The sequence below is a fragment of the Argopecten irradians genome, chromosome 15, assembly GCF_041381155.1.
Source record: "Argopecten irradians isolate NY chromosome 15, Ai_NY, whole genome shotgun sequence".
Taxonomy (NCBI): Eukaryota; Metazoa; Mollusca; class Bivalvia; order Pectinida; family Pectinidae; genus Argopecten; species Argopecten irradians.
The window spans coordinates 32,149,102-32,172,844 of record NC_091148.1 but is presented as its reverse complement, the minus strand read 5'-3'; the positions used below and the strand labels follow the sequence as shown (position 1 = coordinate 32,172,844).

Genomic DNA, 23,743 nt, shown 5'->3' with positions numbered 1-23,743 from the left:
ACGTGTACATGTAGAACTTAAAACATCTCGAAAAGTATTCAAAACTAAATGAAGAAAGACCTTCGAAACGGCCCGTGTGTATATATAAGATTGAGCCCAGGACAGAATTTTAACCCGGCCGCTGTTGGATTGTTTGATTCTGAATTTCAAAATCAAAAATGTTTTCTGACAGGTAATTATTCCTTGATAACCGTGATATGAATTTGGAAATTCCGATTGAGATTTAGGTTCAAAATATCAATTTTGATAATGAATAGGTAAAAACATTAGAATTTCAGGTTTTTTTAAAGTGCAAAAATTCTCCATTTCTTATAAAGATCTTGAACCAATGCGGAATAACACGTACGATTAGAGTTTTAGTATTAGATACCGATTATCTCCCTTTGGCCACATGCCACATCATGTAATCACAACTCAAAATCGCTGAAAGTTCTATACCTCCGCCACTTTGAATCATATGACATTGAAATTGGTCATTTTATGTATCTGAAAGCATGAATTTTCACATCCAATTCAAAACATTTCACCTTTGAATTTTCATGAATTACGCTAAAATTTACGTTAAAAAATGAACGAAACGCCATATTCGGAGGTCTATATTTCCGCCATTTTCAAATTCATGTCTTTGAAATTAAAAACCTGTAAAGACAATAGGCTAAAGCTAACATTTACAAAAATTCAACACTCTACATGAGATGATAAAGGCCCTACGAGCTCACAAATAACGGAAAAAAAATAAGAAAATGAAACAAATTGCCATATTTGGAGAGCTATATTTCCGCCATTTTTCTATATAACCCCTTAAAAATAAATAACTTTTGAAGACAAAAGTTCATACAACATAGGTATGAAAAATCAACACTGTACATACAGGTTTAAAGGCGCTGAAACGTCTCGTGCAAGGACAAATATAAAACTAAAATTTCGATTTTCGATGTCCTATATCTCCGCCATTTTGAATCTTATGACCTTGAACTTGGTCATTTTATGTGTCTGAAAGCATGATCTTTCACATCCAATTCAAAACATTTCACCTTTGAATTTTCATGAATTACGCTAAAATTTAACGTTAAAAAATGAACGAAACGCCATATTCGGAGGTCTATATTTCCGCCATTTTCAAATTCATGTCTTTGAAATTAAAAACCTGTACAGACAATAGGCTAAAGCTTACATTTACAAAAAATCAACACCCTACATGAGACGATAAAGGCCCTACGAGCTCACAAATAACGGACAAAAATAAGAAAATGAAACAAATTGCCATATTTGGAGAGCTATATTTTCCGCCATTTTTCTATATAACCCCTTAAAAATAAATAACTTTTGAAGACAAAAGTTCATACAACATAGGTATGAAAAATCAACACTGTACATACAGGTTTAAAGGCGCTGAAACGTCTCGTGCAAGGACAAATATAAACTAAAAATTCGATTTTCGATGTCCTATATCTCCGCCATTTTGAATCTTATGACCTTGAACTTGGTCATTTTATGTGTCTGAAAGCATGATCTTTCACATCCAATTCAAAACATTTCACCTTTGAATTTTCATGAATTACGCTAAAATTTACGTTAAAAAATGAACGAAACGCCATATTCGGAGGTCTATATTTCCGCCATTTTCGAATTCATGTCTTTGAAATTAAAAACCTGTACAGACAATAGGCTAAAGCTAACATTTACAAAAAATCAACACCCTACATGAGACGATAAAGGCCCTACGAGCTCACAAACAACGGACAAAAATAAGAAAAAGAAACAAATTGCCATATTTGGAGAGCTATATTTTCGCCATTTTTCTATATAACTTCTTTAAAATAAATAACTTTTGAAGACAAAAGTTCATACAACATAGGTATGAAAAATCAACACTGTACATACAGGTTTAAAGGCGCTGAAACGTCTCGGGCAAGGACAAATATAAACTAAAAATTCGATTTTTGATGTCCTATATCTCCGCCATTTTTGATCATATGACCTTGAAATAGGTCATTTTATGTTCCTGAGAACATGGTCTTTCATATGCGCCCTTCATTACATTTCTACGGTAAAGTTCATATTTGACCTTTGTTTGACCTCATTTGACCCTCTAGCGAACTCATGACCTAGACATAATCTCTGATAACATGTAATGAGAAAAAAAAACTTTCAATATCGCGATCTACCTGAATAACTAAACATGGACGATGTACAGCGTATAGTTATGAAGTTATGAGCATTTAAACTTCGTTCGAAAAAAGTAGTTTTTTATGTCTGTGACCTTGACCTTGACCTTTATCGTACAAAATCGAACGTACGTTTCAAGCACTCATGTACCTACATAACGTGTCCAAATTTGAACGTCGTACCTTGTTCCGTTCTTGAGAAAAAGTGTTAAGAAGGTTTCGTGGAAATAATAAGAATAATAAGAAAAAACAGAACAATAACAATAGGGATTTCCATCCTGAATGGAAATCCCTAATAATACAAACTTACCGCTTACTTCGTCTTATGACATATATTAATTTACAAAAGGTGTGGTTCATGTTAATCATATACAATTTGTCAAAAAGATAAAAAATAAATCCCAGTTCGAAATCCATATTATTCTAATTAGTTGGTTTCTTATGTTTACCTAATATGATTAACGTACATATTTCAATACTTATATTTGCTCTTCAGTAGGTAATTGATTAAATTGCTATGGCTTGCAGTCTAGCTCAAACGTTTTAATTTTGAGATCACGCATACTTGAGAAAATCCTACTCAATATTGTTTCTACACATGTCTGCATCACATCCATTAACGAGCTTTTTTTGTTGCATTCGGGATCTATTCAGTCTAAGTAACAAGTGATCAAGTATAACTATAAATGTATGTGAGAATAGTAAAACTAAAAAAAAATAACAGCAGTTAACAATAAAAAAACTGTAATTTTGTATTTTTGACTGAGATTCCTGGTAACAGAAACAAATAAAAAATTGAAGGTCCGCAAAACAAAAAAGGCACAACTAGGGCACTAATATGATATATACAGAAAGTTTCATGGAACTGCGATGACCGAATAATTGTTTGTTTGTTTGATTTACTGATAGTCTAATAAAAGGAAGCAACAACATTATAACAATAATGGCTTTAATGGATACCACTTCCAGAGTACATCTATTAACTGTACCAGACCTGTATCTAGAAGGTTGTTAATTATATTCCTTCTTATAGATCTAGTCATGCCATTTTTCATTTTAATATATTTCCATTTGCTCGGGACTGACACTATATAACCTTACCAAACAAAAAGGGAATTTATGAGATCATAACTCCCGTTAATGCGCGTTATTCAATTTGTCTGCAATCATGGGAGAATTATAGGACCATAAATCCCGCAAGAAGGCAATTTAATGCTTAATTAGTAGATTTGCAAATATTGCTATTGCATTCCATTTCAATTTGTTGATTAATAATTTGAATACAAATGTTTGTTGGTTTGGTTTTTTTTTTCAAATGATAGAGTCATTCAAAGTTCATGGAAAGGATCTGCCATTGTTTCAGTTCCTCTTAACATCTTTATTGATGATCTTTCCGCAGACCAATCTAGACGGTGGTCACCTCTCCATGCTGTACAGATGCAAATAGCTGGCCTCAGCCTTGAGGAAAAGAGAAAAAGTGCAAATACCCATTTCATATCTGCTTCTGACAAAGTTGGAATTTTAGATCAGATGGTACCAATTTGTTCAGCTGGTGTACATCTCTTCATTATATATAGTCATAAAAAATGTTGAATGTCTATTGTAAGTTTGTAGTTTATGAAAACATGACTGTTTTCTTGTCTTTTGAAAACTCAAATATCTTTTTTATAGAGTGTATGAGAAAGTGGTGTTTTAAGTGTTTTGACAGCTGGTGTAGCCTTAAAATTGTGTTTAAATTTCAGGAATGGAGTGCACATGTTTGATGCTTCAATGATGAGACCTGTACTTGTTATTTCACATATTTCATCAATCATAGCAGATTATCAAATGATGAGCTATGTGTGCAACCACAGTGGGCCGTCTGCTAAAAAGTTTTGTCCAAAGTGCATGGTATGAATTAAGTTAAAAATTTATAAGCATTTTGTGGGAATTCATTGAATTACTTTTACATAAAGAATAAACATAGAGTTACTAGTCTATATATCCTGCCAACAAAGGGAAACGGGTTTTTTTTAATAAGTTTGTATTTTACATGAAGAAATATGACAGTTTTCTTGAGCATAGAAAAATATCAATGTTTTTTATGGTAATACTTATTATGTCTTTTCATTCATAGGCTGACAAAACAGATCCGATAAAGAAATGGGAAATGAGGACACCTCAATCAACAAGAAGACTAATAGAGAGGATGGGTCTTATGCAACATCCAAAGCAAATGCAAACCGATACAGGGATTAAAGCGTACAAAAACACTCTTTGGGATTACCTAAACCCTCATAGGTATCAATTTTTAAATAATTATGTTAAATTGTTCCATACTAAATATTACACATGTAAACTTAACTGCACATCTAATCCAACATCATGAGATATTCCTAATCGAATCATCAATATAAGGTCTAAATGAAAGTTGATTCCTGTGATTTTGTTGAGATTATGTATTCATACCAGCATGCGTTTATATATAATTACTATCAGTGTGTATTCTGAAAATGTTCTCCATTAGTATTACAAGACACAAGTAAATATTTATTGTTGCATGAATGTAGACATTTAATTAACATATTTTTTGCCATAAAAAGTTGTAAAATTATAATTAAGAGCAAGTGTTGCAAGTAACACAAGGTATAAAAGAGGTTAATTAAGAATACATATTTTATAGATGCATGCACATATTAGTAAGTTATTTACAGACCTAGCTCGATTTAAATGTGAATATAAACGGTAGAATTCAAGTGAAGTGGAATTCTTATTTTACAGAGACACGCCTATTGGACTTCTGCATTTTATGTATCTGGGGCTAGCAAAACACCTTATACAGGTACATATATATTTAAAGATGCTCTACCACTGACCGATTATAAACAATTTGTTTTACTTTTGTTGTCTGCTCGGATTCACACAGTTTGCAAACACAATTTCTTATACCCTGATGAAATTAAAAATATATAAAGTAAGTAACTTTTGCTACTGTAGAAAAGAATCTTCTGCTTGTTTTAATAGATAAAACTTAATTTTATCTATTCCCCTTGTCTGGGGTGTTGCATCTTTAAATCAATGACTTTCATTTAAGCATTGGTTGTCATATTTTTGACATGCATTGGTGTGTAACATACATTGGGTGTTCTAGCACAGTCAATGGTGCGCGTTAAGAAAAAATAAGCTATCTATAATTCTACATTGATGATTGATATTTAAACAATTTAATTTGTAATTTTGACTGATCAATGAATAACTCATGTTATTTCATTTCTAGTATTGCTATGAAAACCTGACTTCAGAGAAAAAGCAAATGCTTGCTTTACACTTGGAAAGCATTGACCAGTCACAGTTTGAATACAAAGTGACTGCTCAATCTATGTTCAAATATAGGGACAGTCGTCAAGGCAAAGACTTCAAATTATATGTAAGTTTTCTACATATTTTTATATGAAGAATTGTTTATAAGCTAAAATTTTGATTCCCCTAGGGCCCTAGTTGTGCATATTGCATTTTGGAACTGATCGGTCAACAAGATGGCTGCCAGGCACCATTCTTAAATTTTGATCCTAAAAGTTTGTTACGGCTATTTCTCAGAAAGTACTGAAGCGATCTATTTCAAATTTTACATATAGTATGTAATCAAATTTTGAAAAGCAGAGATCCCTCTCTCCATTGTCAGACATAGGACCCTAGTTGTGCATATTGCATTTTGGGACGGATCGGACTACGAGATGGTCGCCAGGCAGCCATCTTGGATGTAGATAGTAAAAGTTTGTTAAAATTCACAATGTTAGATTAAGGTATCAATCTGCATACATCAGACATTTTTTTAAATTTCAGCTTCAGTTAGCTTCATTCAATTTTGGATATGTTAGAGCAGAGCAGAAACATATACAGGCCCTTACAAAACTTGCCTTGGTAAGCTATACACATTTTTACTCTGTAAATGGGAATTAAATTAAAACTATGGAAATTTGAATGAATAAACTATGCAAATAATAAGTGGTACAGTGTATTACGTATATATAGGATCTTACTTGAGTGTTCATTTCATATGAGATTTTATGAAAGAAGACTAAGAATTTTATTTTTTATTTTTGCGAGCCTTGGCGAGCAAAAATTAAAACTTCGAGACGAGTTTCATAAAATCTCATATGAAATGAACACAAATTTAAGATACTCCCTGTCATATAACTACAACTACCTACATAACAAAGAATTTCATGTCAAAATGTATTCTGAAAATCCAGCAAATGACGCCATATTGCCCCGCTGTCCTCGTAATCCTGACGTCATTTTATTGTTTCTGTCTGACGTCACAATGAATTTCCAACCAATGAAAATCGCTCCAGGTCATATTACACTAGTGACATATGCAAAAATATTACATGGGCGAAATCACTGGATACATGTATCAGGCGGATTATGTGATATAATCAAGTATGAATGGTGCAGAGTGATTTTTTTATTTGACAAAAGTGAAAACTTGCTCAATTAAATCTTCTAATGCAGCGATCATTGTCTCGAAAAAAGTTCTGACATTCTTATATTACAGCCTGCTTGTCTACATCTTCTTTGAATAGGAAAAGAAGTTTATTTAGGTTCATATTGCTCGTGAAGGCTAGGTCAGTCACGGATTACAGGTCATATCATTTTCAATTTTTTCAGGTATCTAGACACATGCAGAACATGACAGGAAACATATCAGAAGAAGTTACAGCATACCTCAACTTCATAAAAGAAAATATTCCTGCACTGGCACGCAAAAGTAAAGCTCACCTTGGTGTACATTTGGTAATTAGTTTTGTTTTGCAGTTGAATATTTAAATGTTTCTTGGAATCACTTGTGAGATCAAGAGCAGGAACTCAGATTAAAATAAATGTCTCCGAGAAGAAATAAACTACTAGTACTTGATAACATCATATACATTTAAACGTACGATTCCATTGATTTTCCAATGGATTATTTTTTCCAAATCAATACTGTGACATCATGATAATGTTGGGGTTTCGTGCCATTCTCAAATTTGCTCTTCATATTAGTATGAAGAAAAAGAATCTGCCAATCAGACAGTCAGATTTCGTATGAAAACAAATAAGAAATTAATTATTTGACAATAAAAACAATTTCTTCTCAGTCTTTCTGGTGGTTTTTATAGAGAGGTTTGACTAATGTTTTATGCCATTATATACATAAGTAAAACATGTTAAAATTATATTTGAAGGAAGATGACATTGAATTCCATGGCCATCCTTTACATTATATTGAGGACCAATTTGAAAAAAACCACCGCACAATACGGACAGGAATTCAGCACCAGAATGGTCATGCTAAGTCACGGGACACGGCTAGTCAGTTTGCCAAGTATGAAGTTATTTCTCATCTTGCAACTGGAGGTTACATGAAACATGGTTAGTTAATTATTCTATTGTTGATATAAATTTTCTTGAAATTACCAGGGGGAAAGCAGTGAAGGAAATTAACTGTCCTTGCAGATATTTTCAATTTGAATTTAAATTTCTGTAGAGAAATAATTATATTATTATATGATTAAGAAAAGAAGCATATGGGAGTAGTGCCATAAACCAGTTAAAGAACATTAATGTTCATCTTTTGACTTCATTTTAGGTCACATGAAACAAAATAGGAAATAAAAAATCACTCAAACTTGGTTAGAACTGTAATAACTTGAAATGGTACCTGAACATTATTACTAAGTTCATAACAAATTTATGTTCTAGGCATTCTCCTGGAAAAAACGTCATCGCTGAAGGAGAAAGTGTATCTGTTCAGAAATTCTTGGGACTCACAACTAAGACTGATGAAGACATCCGTCAAAGGAACCCATTACGGTCCATGGTTAGGCAGCAAAACGGAAAACCAGTCGTAAGATAATTTCATGATCTATGCTAATATCATTTTTAGCTCACCTGTCCCAAAGGACCAGAGAGTGCATATCATGGCGTGGCATCCGTCGTCCGTCTGTCAACATTTCCTTTAAATCGCTACTAGTCATAGAGTTCTACATGGATTGTAATGAAATATGGCCTGGAACATCCTTGGGGGAAGGGGAACAGAGTTTGTACAAATTCTGGCTCTGACCCACTGCGGGCAGGAGGGGTGGGGCCCAAAGTAGAACTAGAGGTAAAGCCTTTACATTGCTACTAGTTATAGAGTTCGAAAAGGAATATAACCAAATTTGACCAGGAAAATGGAATGTAGCCAGAATCATCCTCTGTGGAAGAGGAACACATTTTCTGTAAATTTTGGCTCTGCCCCTTGGAGCAGAAAAAGGGGGGGGGGGCAATAGGGAAATTAGAGATAAATCTCTCTCAGAAAAGAAAATATTATCCGATGTACATTTGTATTCAGACATTACTTGGCGTTACAAAGCATATGAGTGATACAGGCCCTCTGGGCCTCATGTTATGAATGTGTTAAACCAGTTGTGGCATTACTTTTGAATGTGGACTTATTTATTTGTTTAAATAGATTGTGTTGTATTTATCATATTACAGAACAAATTAATGGACCCAATTTTCCAGCTTGATGCCATGCAAGTGATTATAGCATGCAATGGAGATAGTGAAGTGACAGAAAATACCAGAATTTTCTACTATTGCCAAGTTCTTCCAGCAAACGGAATTAGTGCCAGGATAAAAGATTTCATTGTATACAGAATTATTGATGAGGTACATGTAATGTACATGTATTATGGAATATTCCGTCTTTGCAAGTTTCAGTAATGTGCGCTTTAGGGTATAGGTATCCATTGTGACGTCATTATTTTGTGGGTGCAATTCATGTTGTGATTTCAGAAAAGTATATTGTAGCAAACACATAATGTCACATTCAATACCTACTCGCAAAGGCACATAAATCTGTTATATGCAAATACAGAATAGCTTCATTTTTTTCAGATATACCTTAACATAAAACTTCTTTCTTTGATTTGGATAAAATATTTAGTCAAATGTTGCCAGAATTATCTGTAATGAGATGGGCATTGAATCCTATCAAGAAATTCCCATGGCCTTAAGGGTGGTGTCAAAAGGGGTTGTTTAGGCTAAGGGGTGGTGTCAAAAGGGGTTGTTTAGGCTAAGGGGTGGTGTCAAAAGGGGTTGTTTAGGCTAAATCCTCTGAAATTCTGGAAATGATAGAGTCAAATATTCTTCATAGATAGAAAGGTCTAAAGGTGATTTACATGAAATGAGTCAAACATGGTTAGAATTTTATTTCGAATGAGATAGAATCTTTCACATTTCTCGCTCATGCGAAATGACTAAAATTTAAAAAAAAAATTTCTTCTGAATTCATAGGTTTTAGATGTGAAGGAAGCAAATACTCTTCATATATTAAATAGTCAAGTTTGCAAAATCACTGACTGATTTCAAGAGCCTGATGGGCCAATATGTAGTGTTTATATTTCTTTGTTTCATTCTGCATCCGAACTCAGGTGGCCGTTAAGGCCCATGGTCCTATTGTTTAATCGTGTTTAACCATCAGCTCATTAAGACATTGACTTAACAAGGTTTAACTGCATGTTAGAACTGTGAATGAGATTTTCAGTAATAATAACGATAATAGAATAACTATTAATTTATTGAGGTGGCATTCAGTGTGTTTAGCATGTATATTTCTTATGGCCCTGATTAAACAGGAACAAATTGATGTAAAATTAACAAAATGCATAAAAATGCTATGGACACAAATGAAACTACGTTAATAGTACATAGAAGTATTGTGCAGATACAAGTTACATTTCGGACAATACTCTTTGGGTATGTTTTGTACTAAAAACAATAAATTAAATGGTATAAAGATCATGATAGGAACTGTTCAACATATAAGTATGTATAGGTATAACCTGATAACAAGGCCTATACATGCCTTTGTGTTAAAAAGTACAATGTGTATTATTTTAATAACTTATGTTACTTTATTACTTATTATTTTTTAAACAAGATTTGATATTATATATATGCAATATTATTCATTTCAGATACATATAGGACAACTGTGGAAGTTGGTAGAAGTGTTTGCTGACAGGAAATTTTATCGTGCAGCATCTTTGAGAGTCTGCAAGGTAACAGGTGACAGACAACAGAAATTGGAGCTACAGCACAACTCAGTTTGGGTACCTGTTGCTGACTTACTCGAGCCTATCCATGCAATCCATGACTGCCACAGAGAACACTGTTCTGTTACGGAACAGCAACATGACCTTATTATGGAACAGGAAGTTGTCCAGTCCAACTCTAAAAGAATTGTCCATCATCATCTTTTTTCCTTGTGAACAGATTCCGACTGACACACCAGAGGGATAAATATTGAAGACATTGGAATATTTCAGGTTCAAGAGCTGTTCAAGTTTACATATTATAAACATGTGCCAAAATTTTCAGAATGTTATAAATCTTATATATAACAAATTCCTGTTCCATAATTATGTATATTACACTTTAACAACAATCTGATTAATAGGTAACTGCAGGGTTGTCTCTAAATTCTTACCAATTAATTATCTGCTCTGCTAATACCCCTTATCAATGAAAGTTTATTCCAAAGTAGTAATTTAGGATTAGTAGCATTATTATATTACGTATTTTTTGTAACAGAATGAGTGTTTGGTTGTAACCTAGTACTTTTATGACTATTTTTATGCTATGGTGTGTTAAAAAGGAGTTTATAATTGTTAAGATGTCTTGAATAGCAGATGTTTGTTCTGTACCATCTTTCATATTTCTTGTCGCGTATGGTTATAACATATCACTATTGAACCATTGAACTAATTGACCATTCACTGATTTTTCAATTAATATATTTCATGTTTCCTTCTTTGGTTTCTTTATATATACTTAAATGTATATGTGCTTTTCCATATTATTCTATGTATAGCTCCGATATGTACCCTCATACTAACTTTTGTTTATAGATAAAGTAAGATAGGGTTTGAGGTGTCAATTATATACATTGGTTTATTCAATTTTCAGAACCATTTTATCTAAATAAGTGTACTTTGGCTTTTTTGAAATTACCTCCTCTTGCTATTTGGTTTGGCATGATAATTGACGAAAATACCTTACTGAGAAATCATCATTTCTCAATGACTATATTAGTAACCAGATATGTGGTTTTGTTTTTCTCGTCATGTTCAAGACAGTGGTATTTGGATTTTGGATAAACTTTTGAATACAATATATACAATTCCGTCTTTGCATATTACAGAGTTAGCTTCCTTGGGGGTAGGTATCGATTGTTAAGTCATTATTTTGTGCGCGCAATTCACGTCGTTTTCTCCGAAACGTATGACGTTACGCTCGCAAAAACATGACGTCACAATCAATACCTACCCACAAGAGCAGATAACTCTGTAATATGCAAATTCGGAATATATGGTGCAATGTCAATATTCTCATCCAAATAAAAGAAATAAAGATAACGTCTTTAATTCATGCAAAATATTGTGTCATGTCAATTCTTAAACAAAGAAATCAATATTTTGAGTAAAGGAGAATTTTTCAGGTGAAATTCACATGAAGCTTTTTTTCAGGTGAAATTGACCTGAAATCTAAATGGGTTTCACATGGAGAATTTTTCAGGTGAAATTGACCTGAAGCTTTTTTCAGGTCAATTTGACCTGAAATTGACCTGAATTTAACATGAAAAAAATTTCAGGTGAAATTGACCTGAAATTGACATGAAGATTTTGACCTGAATTCACATGAAGATTTTTTCAGGTCAATTCAGGTGAAATTGACCTGAAGAAATCTTCATGTGAAATTGACCTCAATTCAGGTGAAATTGACCTGAAGAAATCTTCATGTGAAATTGACCTCAATTTCAGGTCAATTTCAGGTGAATTTCAGGTCAATTTCAGGTCAAGATTTTTTCAGGTCAAATTTACCTTAAGACATATTGCCTGTGTAACAATGAAAACAATGATTTCTTGGCAATACAAAAAATATATCAACTAGCAAATTGTTGAATTAATATTATAATAGTAAACATAGGAACATTTTAAGGATCTGCTCATTTGAAAGTCTTTTTTTCTACAATAGATTTTTGTAAAAAGGAATTAATACCAAAATTGAAAATTGAATGAAGATAATATAGCGGTGTGCTTAAATTTGAGCTTTTATGAATAAAAGATAGATATTTGACGCACTTCAGGACCTCCAAATTGGTCATTTCTTAAAAATCGTGTATTACAAAAATATCTACAAACAAGAGAGGGGTTCCTTAACACCAATACTTTCATTACAATATTAACGAGGTATGCGAAAAAATCCTGAATTTACATAAATATCATGCTAGACCAACATTTTTTATAAAAATATATTCCGTCTTTGCATATGACAGAGTTATCACCCTTGCTGAGAGGTATCGATTGTTACGTCATTATTTTGTGCGCGCAATTCACGTCGTTTACTCCGAAAACTATTACGTTACGCTCGCAAACAAATGACGTCACAATCAATACCTACCCACATGGGCAGATAACTCTGTAATATGCAAATACAGAATATTATGCATCAAATCAAGCACTGTACTTACTCTAAACGTGGATATTCGCAATATGAATGTATACAACTTTCAAGGTGTTGTTATTCTCGCGATAGATACACTTTTACACTATTAACAACTTGTTCATTCATGTACAAAATATTACGCGCGGCGGACTTTCGCGATCAAGCGGCCTTCGTGTAAATAGTGTTAATTCTTCACTCGCGAAAACTTCCATATTTAGAGTAAATAACAAGGTTCTTATAAACAAGAGAATTATGAAATCAACCAGGTAAACAGTTTAGAGTAAGGATTTGTATATATAAATATATGATATATAAACTTTATTTATTTTACATCGATTCCGTAACAAATTAAATATATTATCATATCACTTTCGATGGCTCGGATGAAAGAGTGGAAGGAAACCTGAGTGCCAAGAGAAAACCCATGTGGTCTGGTGTGTAACCGCTGATCTTCTCATGCCCATGCCGAGGATCTAACTCCGGTACGCTATATGAAAGGCGAGTGGCTTAACCATTGCACACCCGATTTGTATATTCTCTATAATGACCAAAATAATATGAATATTTGACCCAATTGGATAAAATTAGACTCAAAGTACACTTAGCCAGACCCAACTCGCCAATTCACGATCACTGTAGTCAGACGGGACAAACATTTGCTGAAGCATCAATCCAGTGATCCCACATAAGAAGAGGCCCATGAATCTTAACGGTCACCTGAGTTTAGATATGACAATTTAACAAATAATGCTCATAAATGTGTTTTCCCTATATAAACTGTAGTAAATGTGACTCCCTCCCCAGGGAAAAAAATCTTGGAGAGGGCCTTAAGACCATTCAATCTTTGAAGAGTATTCGGTTCCATCAAATGTGTGAATTTAAAAGAAGATTTTTGAAATTTAAGCCATTTTAACCTTTTTGGTGCCGCCCATCTGGCCTCTGGGGGTCAGCCGGAACCCATATGGATATGAGTTAAAAGTGCTATCTCAAACTATTAATTCAAACCATGTTTGAGTCATTTCCTATGGAAATAGAACAAATACTACTTATAAATGTGTTTTCCTATATAAACTACAGTAAAATTCACCTCCTCCCCAGGGGAAATCTAAGACCCAAAAGCAATGAAATTCACAGTTTGTATAGAGCACTTTGAAACTTTTCAATATATGAAGAGTATTTGATTCTACCACATCTCCATGTGGAGAAGAAGAATTTTGAAATTTTAGACATTTTGACCCCTTTGGCCCATCCCATAGCCCCTTGGGGGACCATGAATACCTATGAAGGTTTGTGTAAAATTTCATTTAATTTGCTACAGCAATTTTGTAGAAGAAATCGAAAATGTAAATTGTACACGAACACACGACGCACGACGCATGACAAAAGGCAAATAGAATAGGTCACACTTCGTCTCAGGTGACCTAAAAAGAAATGCTAAGAAGATTATCGCCATTTAACAAAGAAAACCTTCAGTTATGAGAGAGGAGGGGCTTGACCTACCACTTGTGTACAACTTTCTCTCCTACTGCCAAGTCACTGTCCATCTACATATAACACTACACTGACCAGTAACAAACTCACTTAACACGAAATAGTCTCTTTCGTGCACGCGTGTTTAACGCTGTAGTTCGTTTTAGGCGTCGAATACTTGCACTGAAAAAAGTAAATATCATAATGGAATCTTTGACATGTACTACCACTTTTAACTTTATTATGCTGACCTAGCTATCAACCAATCAAATGCGTCGTTACAAACGGGGATATCATTTTTTCCGTTATGGACTGATACTAAGCCTTTTTATTTTTAAGAAGCAAAATCATGTTATCAATCATTTACTCTGAAACAAGTAAACAAATAAGATTAATAAAATATTAATTGCACTGAAAACAAATCAAACGAGATTAAATCATCATAGATTAATTTGAAATGAGTTAAAAGACAAATCCTGGTAGCGCAAGCGGTTTCCTCGACACCTAACAGATTACCGATTTTTATCCAAATTTTGAAATATATACAATTTCTTGTTGTTAATTCTCTTGGTAGGAGACAATTGAGGCATCATAAATGAGAGACTGTCTCGTTGTCCTCCTTCAGGTACTACTGGTGGATGTAGATGATTGACTTGGGATATCATGAGGGACAACATATAAAGCAAAAAGCTCCCGCTAGTCTCGCAATCCCAAAACGAGATTCAGTCGGATAAATTTCGTATGTGAATTTGGAGCCAGTTATGGGCGAGCACAAAACGATAAACAAACCAGTCAAAAACACGGAATAATTTGCTTTTCGCATAACGACATCCTTAAGAATAGCGGTTTGTTATTCTATCAGCTTTAAACCAATCAATTTTCCGATGTTCAAATGTACCATACAGTGCTTCTCCGCTATTTATGATGTGCGTGATTCTATCAGCCAATGGGATGCTTTATATATTTAGGTAACGCTCGTTTTGAAATAACAAAACTGAAATTCTAATGGAACCAAACTCTCTTTCGACTGGTCTTGTTCAATGACAAGAGTTTAGTGAATTCGAGACTTGGTTCTCCTGTAGCCATGGAGGTTAGAAATAATCGATCAAGAAGGAAATATTGCTACAAAACGGCTACAAGATCATTCAGTTGTAAATAAAATAATAGGAGGCCAATACAAATGAATCTGTTGTTGTTCGATAAATAAATAGATTAAATGCACAGAGGCCCCGATAATTTAAATAAAGAAAGATTAAACTAAGTGTATAAAAATACATTGTATAACCACAGACAGTATAATTAAATACTTTCATATATTTCAATATAAATAAATAGATTTTATTGATAACACATAAAAAACCCACTATTTTGCAATAATAATATAATAATTTGTAAAAGCAGCAAAATCATTTACATATATTATATATAAACTGAATGATCTGCAAGAAAATAGTAATTTATGTATATTATAACTTATTTAACAGTGACTAAATCAAATGATGACAAAGATAACATTTTGTTTATACTTATAAATTAACTATACTAGCCCGTGTTAGTAACCACGTGTTAGGCAACTCTACAAGAACATGTAATAAAGGATCCACTGGGCAAATTCACAGTCTGCAAATCATTCATTCATACCCCGATGAAAAGTTTAAGCATGACGTAAATTCCTTAAATCAATTTTTGACTGTTTATCAAAACAAGTTTACAGTTCCATTACTAATTACAGTCAGTGTGTCTATAGTGACGACACGTTCAGCGTCATTTCAGCATTTGTTTATATACGATTACATCAGAAAAAATATCCAATCAGAATGCTATTATTTGCATATACACGACAACAAAAACAATGTTATAATAATGAAGTTACTCACAAACAAATCACTTTAAACACCAAAGGGCAGATAACTCTATAGAACGCATTCACGGAATTCTCGAATTGGTGAATACTAACGCCATATGTAGATATATAGATATGATGACAGTGTGATATGTTAATGTCGTATGGTTAAACACTGTCAACGTGATCAATCACGCTTGAATTACCGCATCAATCAACCTTAAAATACCCTTCGGCTACCCCAAACGCGCTGACGTTGTACTCAAACGTCTATTCATCACCCGGCGCCTGGTACATGTGTGTGTGAAAGGCTTTTCGGTAGACTTGCTTAATTAAGATCGACTTTCATCCATCGGGACCGATTTTATTATATTGATAAGAGATACTCCAGGGCCGACAAAGCATAAACGATACACATCATTTAAATATTAATTGGGGTTTATCGTGTATGTATATGTTTAACACAAACAAAAATATTTAATTATTGATTTTGCTTTTGGTGCATACTCAATCAGTACTTCATTCCATATAGGGCATAGTACTAGTGTCACAGATTTTTTTCGAGACGCAATTAGTCATTTTCATTTTTTTTTTATCTTGAAGTAAAATTAGAAGCTCAAACTTTTCAATGGTGGTAATGGTGTAAAGTAAGCAACTTTTGTTTCTGAATAAAATAAACAAATCGCCAGCTCCCGTTTTTGACAGAGAAATGTACCATTTTTCGGTGGTGGAGCATCTTTAAAATGCAACTTAAACGTCATGAACTGATCGTGGAAAATCTTTATCCTAGAAAACTGTGATATTTCTAAGGACAATTTATAACAATTCATTTTTCATGTGATGGTGGACATTTAAATATTCATACCTCTAAGAAAACAAATCGATAATGGCGCGAAAACCCAACATTATCGTGACGTCACCAAAATTAGTAATAAGCACTGATATCATTACTTCTAATTACATCTGGTTTTAGAAACAAAAATCTGTCAAATAACAATGTTGTTTTCAAAATACTGTCATAATCAAATAATCGTAGAAAATATAATAATCAAAGTACTGAAAGTACTACTACGGTAAAACTTCTGGATGATAGGAGTTGATTCGAGTGTTAAAGATTGATAAGTCAATGGTTATATTATCAGTATAACTGCAAATTGGAAAACGATCCAAAGAAGACAGGGCTTAAACAAAGGCTGAAAAACTTATACAAGTAATTGTTTTTTATTTGGTCGTAATAATTTATCATATTGATTTATTTTCTCACATTTTGTACAGGTCCAGTTAAGGCCCGTTCACACAGTAGATCAAGGATGAGAAACCTTGTTTCATAAAGCAAATATCATTGTGTGAACTAGCTTATTCCTCTGTAGCATAATCCTTCTGCCAGGAAGGTAAACCACATTTTAGAATAGAGCATGCTCTATCCTGTAAACCAAGACGTACACACTTTGGCCAGACTGACCAATCAGTGACCAGCTCACAGCTGGCAGGGATAGGGATGGGGCACAGCATCATACACATATTAGAAAATTTACTAAGAAAATGGATGCCAGGAGTACAAAAAAGGCATTTTCTGGACATAGGAACCTAATTAATCATTACTTATCAAATAAGAATTATATATATGATGGCAGATCAATTGTACTAGAGAGAATAACAAAGTTTTATTAATTACTTTAGGAATATTACAAGAGTAAATAAATGGTCATATTTTATATCAACACCTTTTAATAATGTGAACTTGCAGAAGTAAAAGTCATTCGTACAGTACATCAATATCATCTTTCTACTTCCATGTTGTCCATCTTGACTGAAATGGTCAGAATGTTGTGTTAACATTAAGTTACGGGAACTCCAGCAGGGGGTATATACAGCTTGAGGTTTATAGTGTGCACATAGAAGGTTTATACATCACAAGTTTTATAAAACTGGTTGTATGTGTCTTGTTTTACTGTGTGAACGGGCCTTTATTCTAAATACACATAATGCGCATTTCAGTGCAGAACCTTCAAAAGATGAAGTATTTATGTAGTCAAGTTTATATAAAGAAAAGTTTCAGCATTATGGTGACTTGTAATGTCAAATTAAATTAATTTTTAATTTTTGTTAAAAACTAAACAGCATATATGCTAAGTGTAGGATCAGAGATTCTTCATCTATCAAAAAAAACTTATTGGTTATATCATATAAAATCTCACATAATGTTTAAGCAATACCATACACGTATTTGACCTTTAATGACTGATATGAATGACATCAAGGATTTCCTTTTTAACAAAAATATATCTAGCAAGTTAAAAGGTAGGTTTCGCCCAACCAAATAAATATTTTTTGTGAAATGCGATAAGCGGAAGAAAAGATGAAAAAACATATCAAAATACCTCAATTTAATTTCTTCATGTGTTTGAGATTGAACAAATGTGTCTTGAATACAAAATTGAAGGAAATCCTTGATTTATTACGGTGTCCGTCAGACAAAATAATATGCAAATGAAGCTGCGATGGATTGCGTTGTCGACGTTTGGCGCATGCGCATTGTCACACACTTAAAGTAATCAAAATGGCTGAACGAAAGTGTGTGAGATGAAAAAATATATCTGAATCGGCAACAAAGTGGAGGAAATTATAATGGATTCGATAGCACCCTAGGATATCTATAGGGATTCAGAGATGGCATGTAGCAATAGAAGAAACAGAAGCCACATCTCAAGCGGAACTTGCCGGGATCTGTTGGGACTCGTGTAACGGCATTGCACGAACGCGTGGTGAGTGAAATTTCAACACATATGCCAGCGCACAAACAGCCGCAGACTAACTACATGTATATTTGGTGTACAAAGTTAGCGAGCGTATGTAAGTAACATGAAGTGTTTTAGATTATATGATATGTATAAACAGTCCCTCGCACTTCGATTTGTTGTTGTTGTTGTTTTTTAACTAAACATGCCGTGGCAAGACTGTCACTTATATCTGACATTTTGTTGCACGCTCCCGTTTGTTGCTGCGGTCACGTTTTGGAAAAAATACGTCATGTTCTATGTAAAGCTTGACTTCGCTCTATTTTTAGAGGAGTATTTTCCTGGTCAAGCTAGGCAACTGACCACCCATATTGTTCGCTGTATGCATTGAAAATGATCTGAAGATTATATCTATGTATAGGATAAATTTCAATTTCGTAGTCTTTATATTTCATTAGGCGAAACCTACCTTTAAGAACACCATACTATCTATAACTACAAAATTTAATGGTTGTCACACCGTGTAACATATATAACTAACGTATATTGCCATAAAGGATGACCGTCATGCTTCATAACTACTAATACTACTTCGGCAACATATCAGGGAGAGAAAGAGGGGAAAGAGAGGGAAAGAGAGAAAAAAATATCTGTCAGCTATCAGCTGTTTACCGGTATATGCTTTATCAAGTTTCAAGTACATGAATGTATATCTATTAACTATAAAACTAAAAACCTGAGTTAATTAACTAAACGACATGTAAATGACACGAAGGATGATTTTTGTCAAAAAATGTTTATATTTTTTCTCTATGTCTATCAAGTTTGTAGTACATCACAACATATATCCTAACAAACGGTAACGGCACGAGTTAACTAAATGACAGATATTGTCATCAGTGTCCTTTTCTAACTACAATTTGTAAAAGTTGTTCAGTAAAATTTGGAGCAAGGATAGGTCCAAAATTCGGATCGCAAATTCACTCAAAAATTTTTCTTTGACATGATAATTTACTTTGAAATTTGACTATTGGTTCCAAATCTGTTTTTATAAGGCTTGGTTCAAGAAAAACATAATTGTAGTATATGATTAAATGAAGGATGGTGACACGCTTACTTTTTACTGTTTTGATGAATTGATACAAATCTATCAGATTAGTACTAATTTTGTGGAATATCACGGTTTTATTATCTGCTATCAGAGAACACCTGAATTAAGCTGACTCTGAAATATATCAAATTTTATTCCTACTAACATTAAATATTTCATATTGATCTGTACAATGTAATGAAAAACTAACATAACTCCTACCGGGAGGAGAAGATGGGAAGACTTAGTTCAGTCGAATCATTTGAAATGGGTTGATATTTCTAAAATTTCCTTTACAGTAGCGAACATTGTAAGCTTCAGTGGTTTCAATATATATTATAGCAGATTCACTCAGCAATTTTACTTTGACATGATAATCTACTTTGAAAAAAACCAAAGTGTTACAAATTATATAAGTACATTAACCTAGTACAGAATATAACGTAAATGTATTAAAATTTCATTTATATTTTAAACACCTCCGAATTCTTTCATTTGATTTGCATAAACAACCAAACGATAAAATTTCGTTATGAAATGATACTTAATCCTCTAAACAATAGAACAGCCAACTCTGGATCACTGCTTATTGTTTTGATGTGGTCATGATCAATGTATCACACCTTCACGCTTGACTGCACACTGCTACAGATACGAAGAGATGTATATATGGGGGTTCACATGGTTATCTATCCTATAATATTTGAAATATTTTTCTCGAAAACCCAGCTCCCTACCGCTCTGAACCGCTGTAAATGAAAATGTGTATGAGCAAGGGACGTCAGAAACATTTTATAACATGTGTTGAGAACATGTATAACAGTATTTACATTAAAACCTATCTATTAAAACCACCCAGTGGTCTGAGTAAAAGTGGTCTTAATAGCGAGGTGGTCTTAATTCTGAGGTGGACCAGGTTTTATCTATGATCATGACGATCAAGAACAGTAACTCTGTATCCTACTTTATGTAGCTGACCGGTACATAATACATGTAATGTATTTTGGTTTCAAAAATAAAATTTTATGAAAAAATGTAATAAAATAATAAATGTATATTATATATTTTTTTTTTGTTCGATTTTTTGCATATAACACATATACAAAAACATGGGACATCAACATAAACTTGACATATACATTAAATTTCTATAAAAAAAAATTAGAAACATAGCATAGCATGCTGAGTATGTATATGTACACTGTACGTGTGGGGGGAAAAACCAGTTTGATATATTTTGGTTAAGATAAATTTGCAAATTACTATATCTGATCAATTAGTTTTGTCAGCCATTAGAGTCTTAATCATATCATATTTTAATGCATGCGTATGTAATCGAAACCAATAATTTACAAATATTATTTAAAGTTTGATTAATTATGGACATATAATGACTATACCATTTATTTCTAGAGCATAAACATATTTTTTTCATTTAATGAAGTTAATGGTGTGTGCTTATTTAAATCTTAAACTGAATTTCACTGAAGTAATTGTTGACAATCTAAATGAAAATACTTTTTTTCTAGACATTACTTTCTATTATGTTTTAATTATAATTCAAATACATATCGTTAGTTTAATCAGAGATTTAGATAGTAATTAAATTATCTATATCTCTGGTTTAATTATCACATAGTATCACCTGAGGTAAATGAGAAACTATGTGTTTTAAAATTGGTATTGATCGGTGTAAATTATTATTAAATATTTACATAAATCGATTTTAATTATCCCGCCACGTGCAATGATTGGTCAAATAATAACTTACGATCACAATCGGTAAAGTGTTTGAAAGACTACTGTGCAATAGTCAAGCGTACTTTTAACTAATGCAAAACACATTGTTAGACATATGTTTACCGCAACAAAATAGATGACACATGTACATCTACTGAGATGAGATGATTGACGTACGGTACTTCATAAATATCTGAAATAAGATAAATATATCTCATACATTAAAGAATTTTAATTCCATTGGCGTTACACGTAAGAGCAAGAACTGCCTAAATCGTTCGATCTCGCCACCAGGGCTATCGAAAGAATGTTGCATTACTTGCGGTTTCGATCACGTCAACTGCCAGTCACAAGTATGCAAATGAAGGCTATTAACACTCTCCTAGTACAGGTATACGTAGATAATCTGATAATTAGGTCGACGGAAACAAAAGACTGACTGATGTACCTGCGGGCAGTTGTTCACGTGTACGGGTTGCTGCGTGCGGGAAGGTGAGGCACAGCGAGGTGCGAAGTCACATGTGACTGTGGTCATAATCAAAGGGTCAATAAGTGTTAATTTAGTGGTCATTTGGACTACGAAAACTTGTCGTAAAACGGAATAGCGGTGTTATTGTATTTCTGGAACGACCAATACAAAGAGAAAAAAATCGGTACTGAAAATAAGTGGCCGTAATAGCGGGATGTTCGTAATTTAGAGTATATGCTATACATGTTTATGTTTGGAATAAACTTTTGGAAAATAAAATAAAAACAAAATAAAATAATATTTTCAAGCATGGTGAAATAACAACAAATAGAAATATGAAAAAAATGATGTGGCGATGTAAAGGGTTGAATCCTGGCCGTCAGTAGAGAAAGCTCGGGAATTACCACGACACCACTTATACTTATGGCACGCCGTTTTGTCATAAAATACACATAATACTTAAGGTCAAATCTTTTGACCTTAAGGGCAAAAAATATTTTTTGCCATTATGTACATTTCACCTAAAGGGCAAAAGATTTGACCTTAAGGTCAAAAAACTTTTTTGCCCTTAAGGTCAAATCTTTTGCCCTTAAGGTCAAATCTTTTGCCCTTAAGGTTAAATGTACATAATGGCAAATAATTAATCTGTAGAAGTCACTATGCTATTCATACCCCTAATCACATAATGGACTTGTCCACATACTGAACAACATGAAACACATAGGGAAATGAAATTTTAAGTCCTTTAAAAGTTGAAGAAAAAACAATGAAAACACCAAACAACTGATGAAAATTAAAAATCCCATAAAATAATTTAACACAATTGTTTTCATAATTGTTCATTTATTGACACTAGAAGTCTATCTAGTTATAATTCATTTATATTGCTACAATTATAATAAACAAGTTGTAACTTTACATGTATATTCAAGAAATCTTTAGCCCTTGCTTAAGGTCAAATAACCTTAAGTTAATAGATATTTTGCCCTTAAGGTAAATAAATCATTTGCCCTTAAGGTCAATGAATCTTTTGCCCTTAAGGTCAAAAACGTTTTTAACCTTAAGGTAAATAAATCTTTTGCCCTTAAGGTCATAAAAATCTTTTGCCCTTAAGGTCAAAAAACTGTTTGGACTATTTTATACTTAGACGATAATAAAAATTTTACCATTCCCCTTCAAAAAATGAAAAATACTACAAGATTCTTGAATTATTGAAACATTGAAACCTCATTGTCCATCGCTGATACTGTTTATTGAAGAAACACCTGATCTCAAAATGACTCCCCTTCCCCTTAATGAAATGAATACTAATTCTGAACAACAAACAATTGGATGATTCCATTCCCAGTAAGTGGTATATCAACATTAAGGACATCACACATAATGACAAAAAATATTTTTTGCCCTTAAGGTCAAAAGATTTGACGTTAAGGTCAAAAGATTTGCCATTATGTAAAGATTTGTTTACAACAACTTAAGGTTAAAAAATATGGACATAATGTCAAATAAACGCTTTTGCCATTATGTTACCTATCCGATTTTTTAACCTTAAGGGCAAAAGTTTTGACCTTAAGGGCAAAGGTTTTTGCCATTATGTACAGTTTCAACGTTTTAGCCCTTAAGGTCAAAAGATTTAACCTTAAGGTAAAATGATTTGACCTTAACGGCAAATCTTTTAACCTTAAGGGCAAAAGATTTGACCTTAAATAT

The 23,743-nt window shown here is 33.0% G+C and overlaps 1 protein-coding gene across 1 annotated transcript; it reads left to right on the top strand.

Annotated features, from left to right (window-relative positions):
* Positions 1-3,111: 3,111 nt before the first annotated feature.
* Positions 3,112-8,041, top strand: LOC138308784 (uncharacterized). The gene is made up of 10 exons (XM_069249798.1): positions 3,112-3,164; positions 3,491-3,720; positions 3,919-4,058; positions 4,285-4,448; positions 4,929-4,989; positions 5,425-5,574; positions 5,991-6,068; positions 6,819-6,944; positions 7,376-7,562; positions 7,893-8,041. The coding sequence occupies exons 1-10, from the start codon at positions 3,112-3,114 to the stop codon at positions 8,039-8,041; spliced, it is 1,338 nt and encodes a 445-aa protein (XP_069105899.1).
* The last annotated feature ends 15,702 nt before the right edge of the window (positions 8,042-23,743 follow it).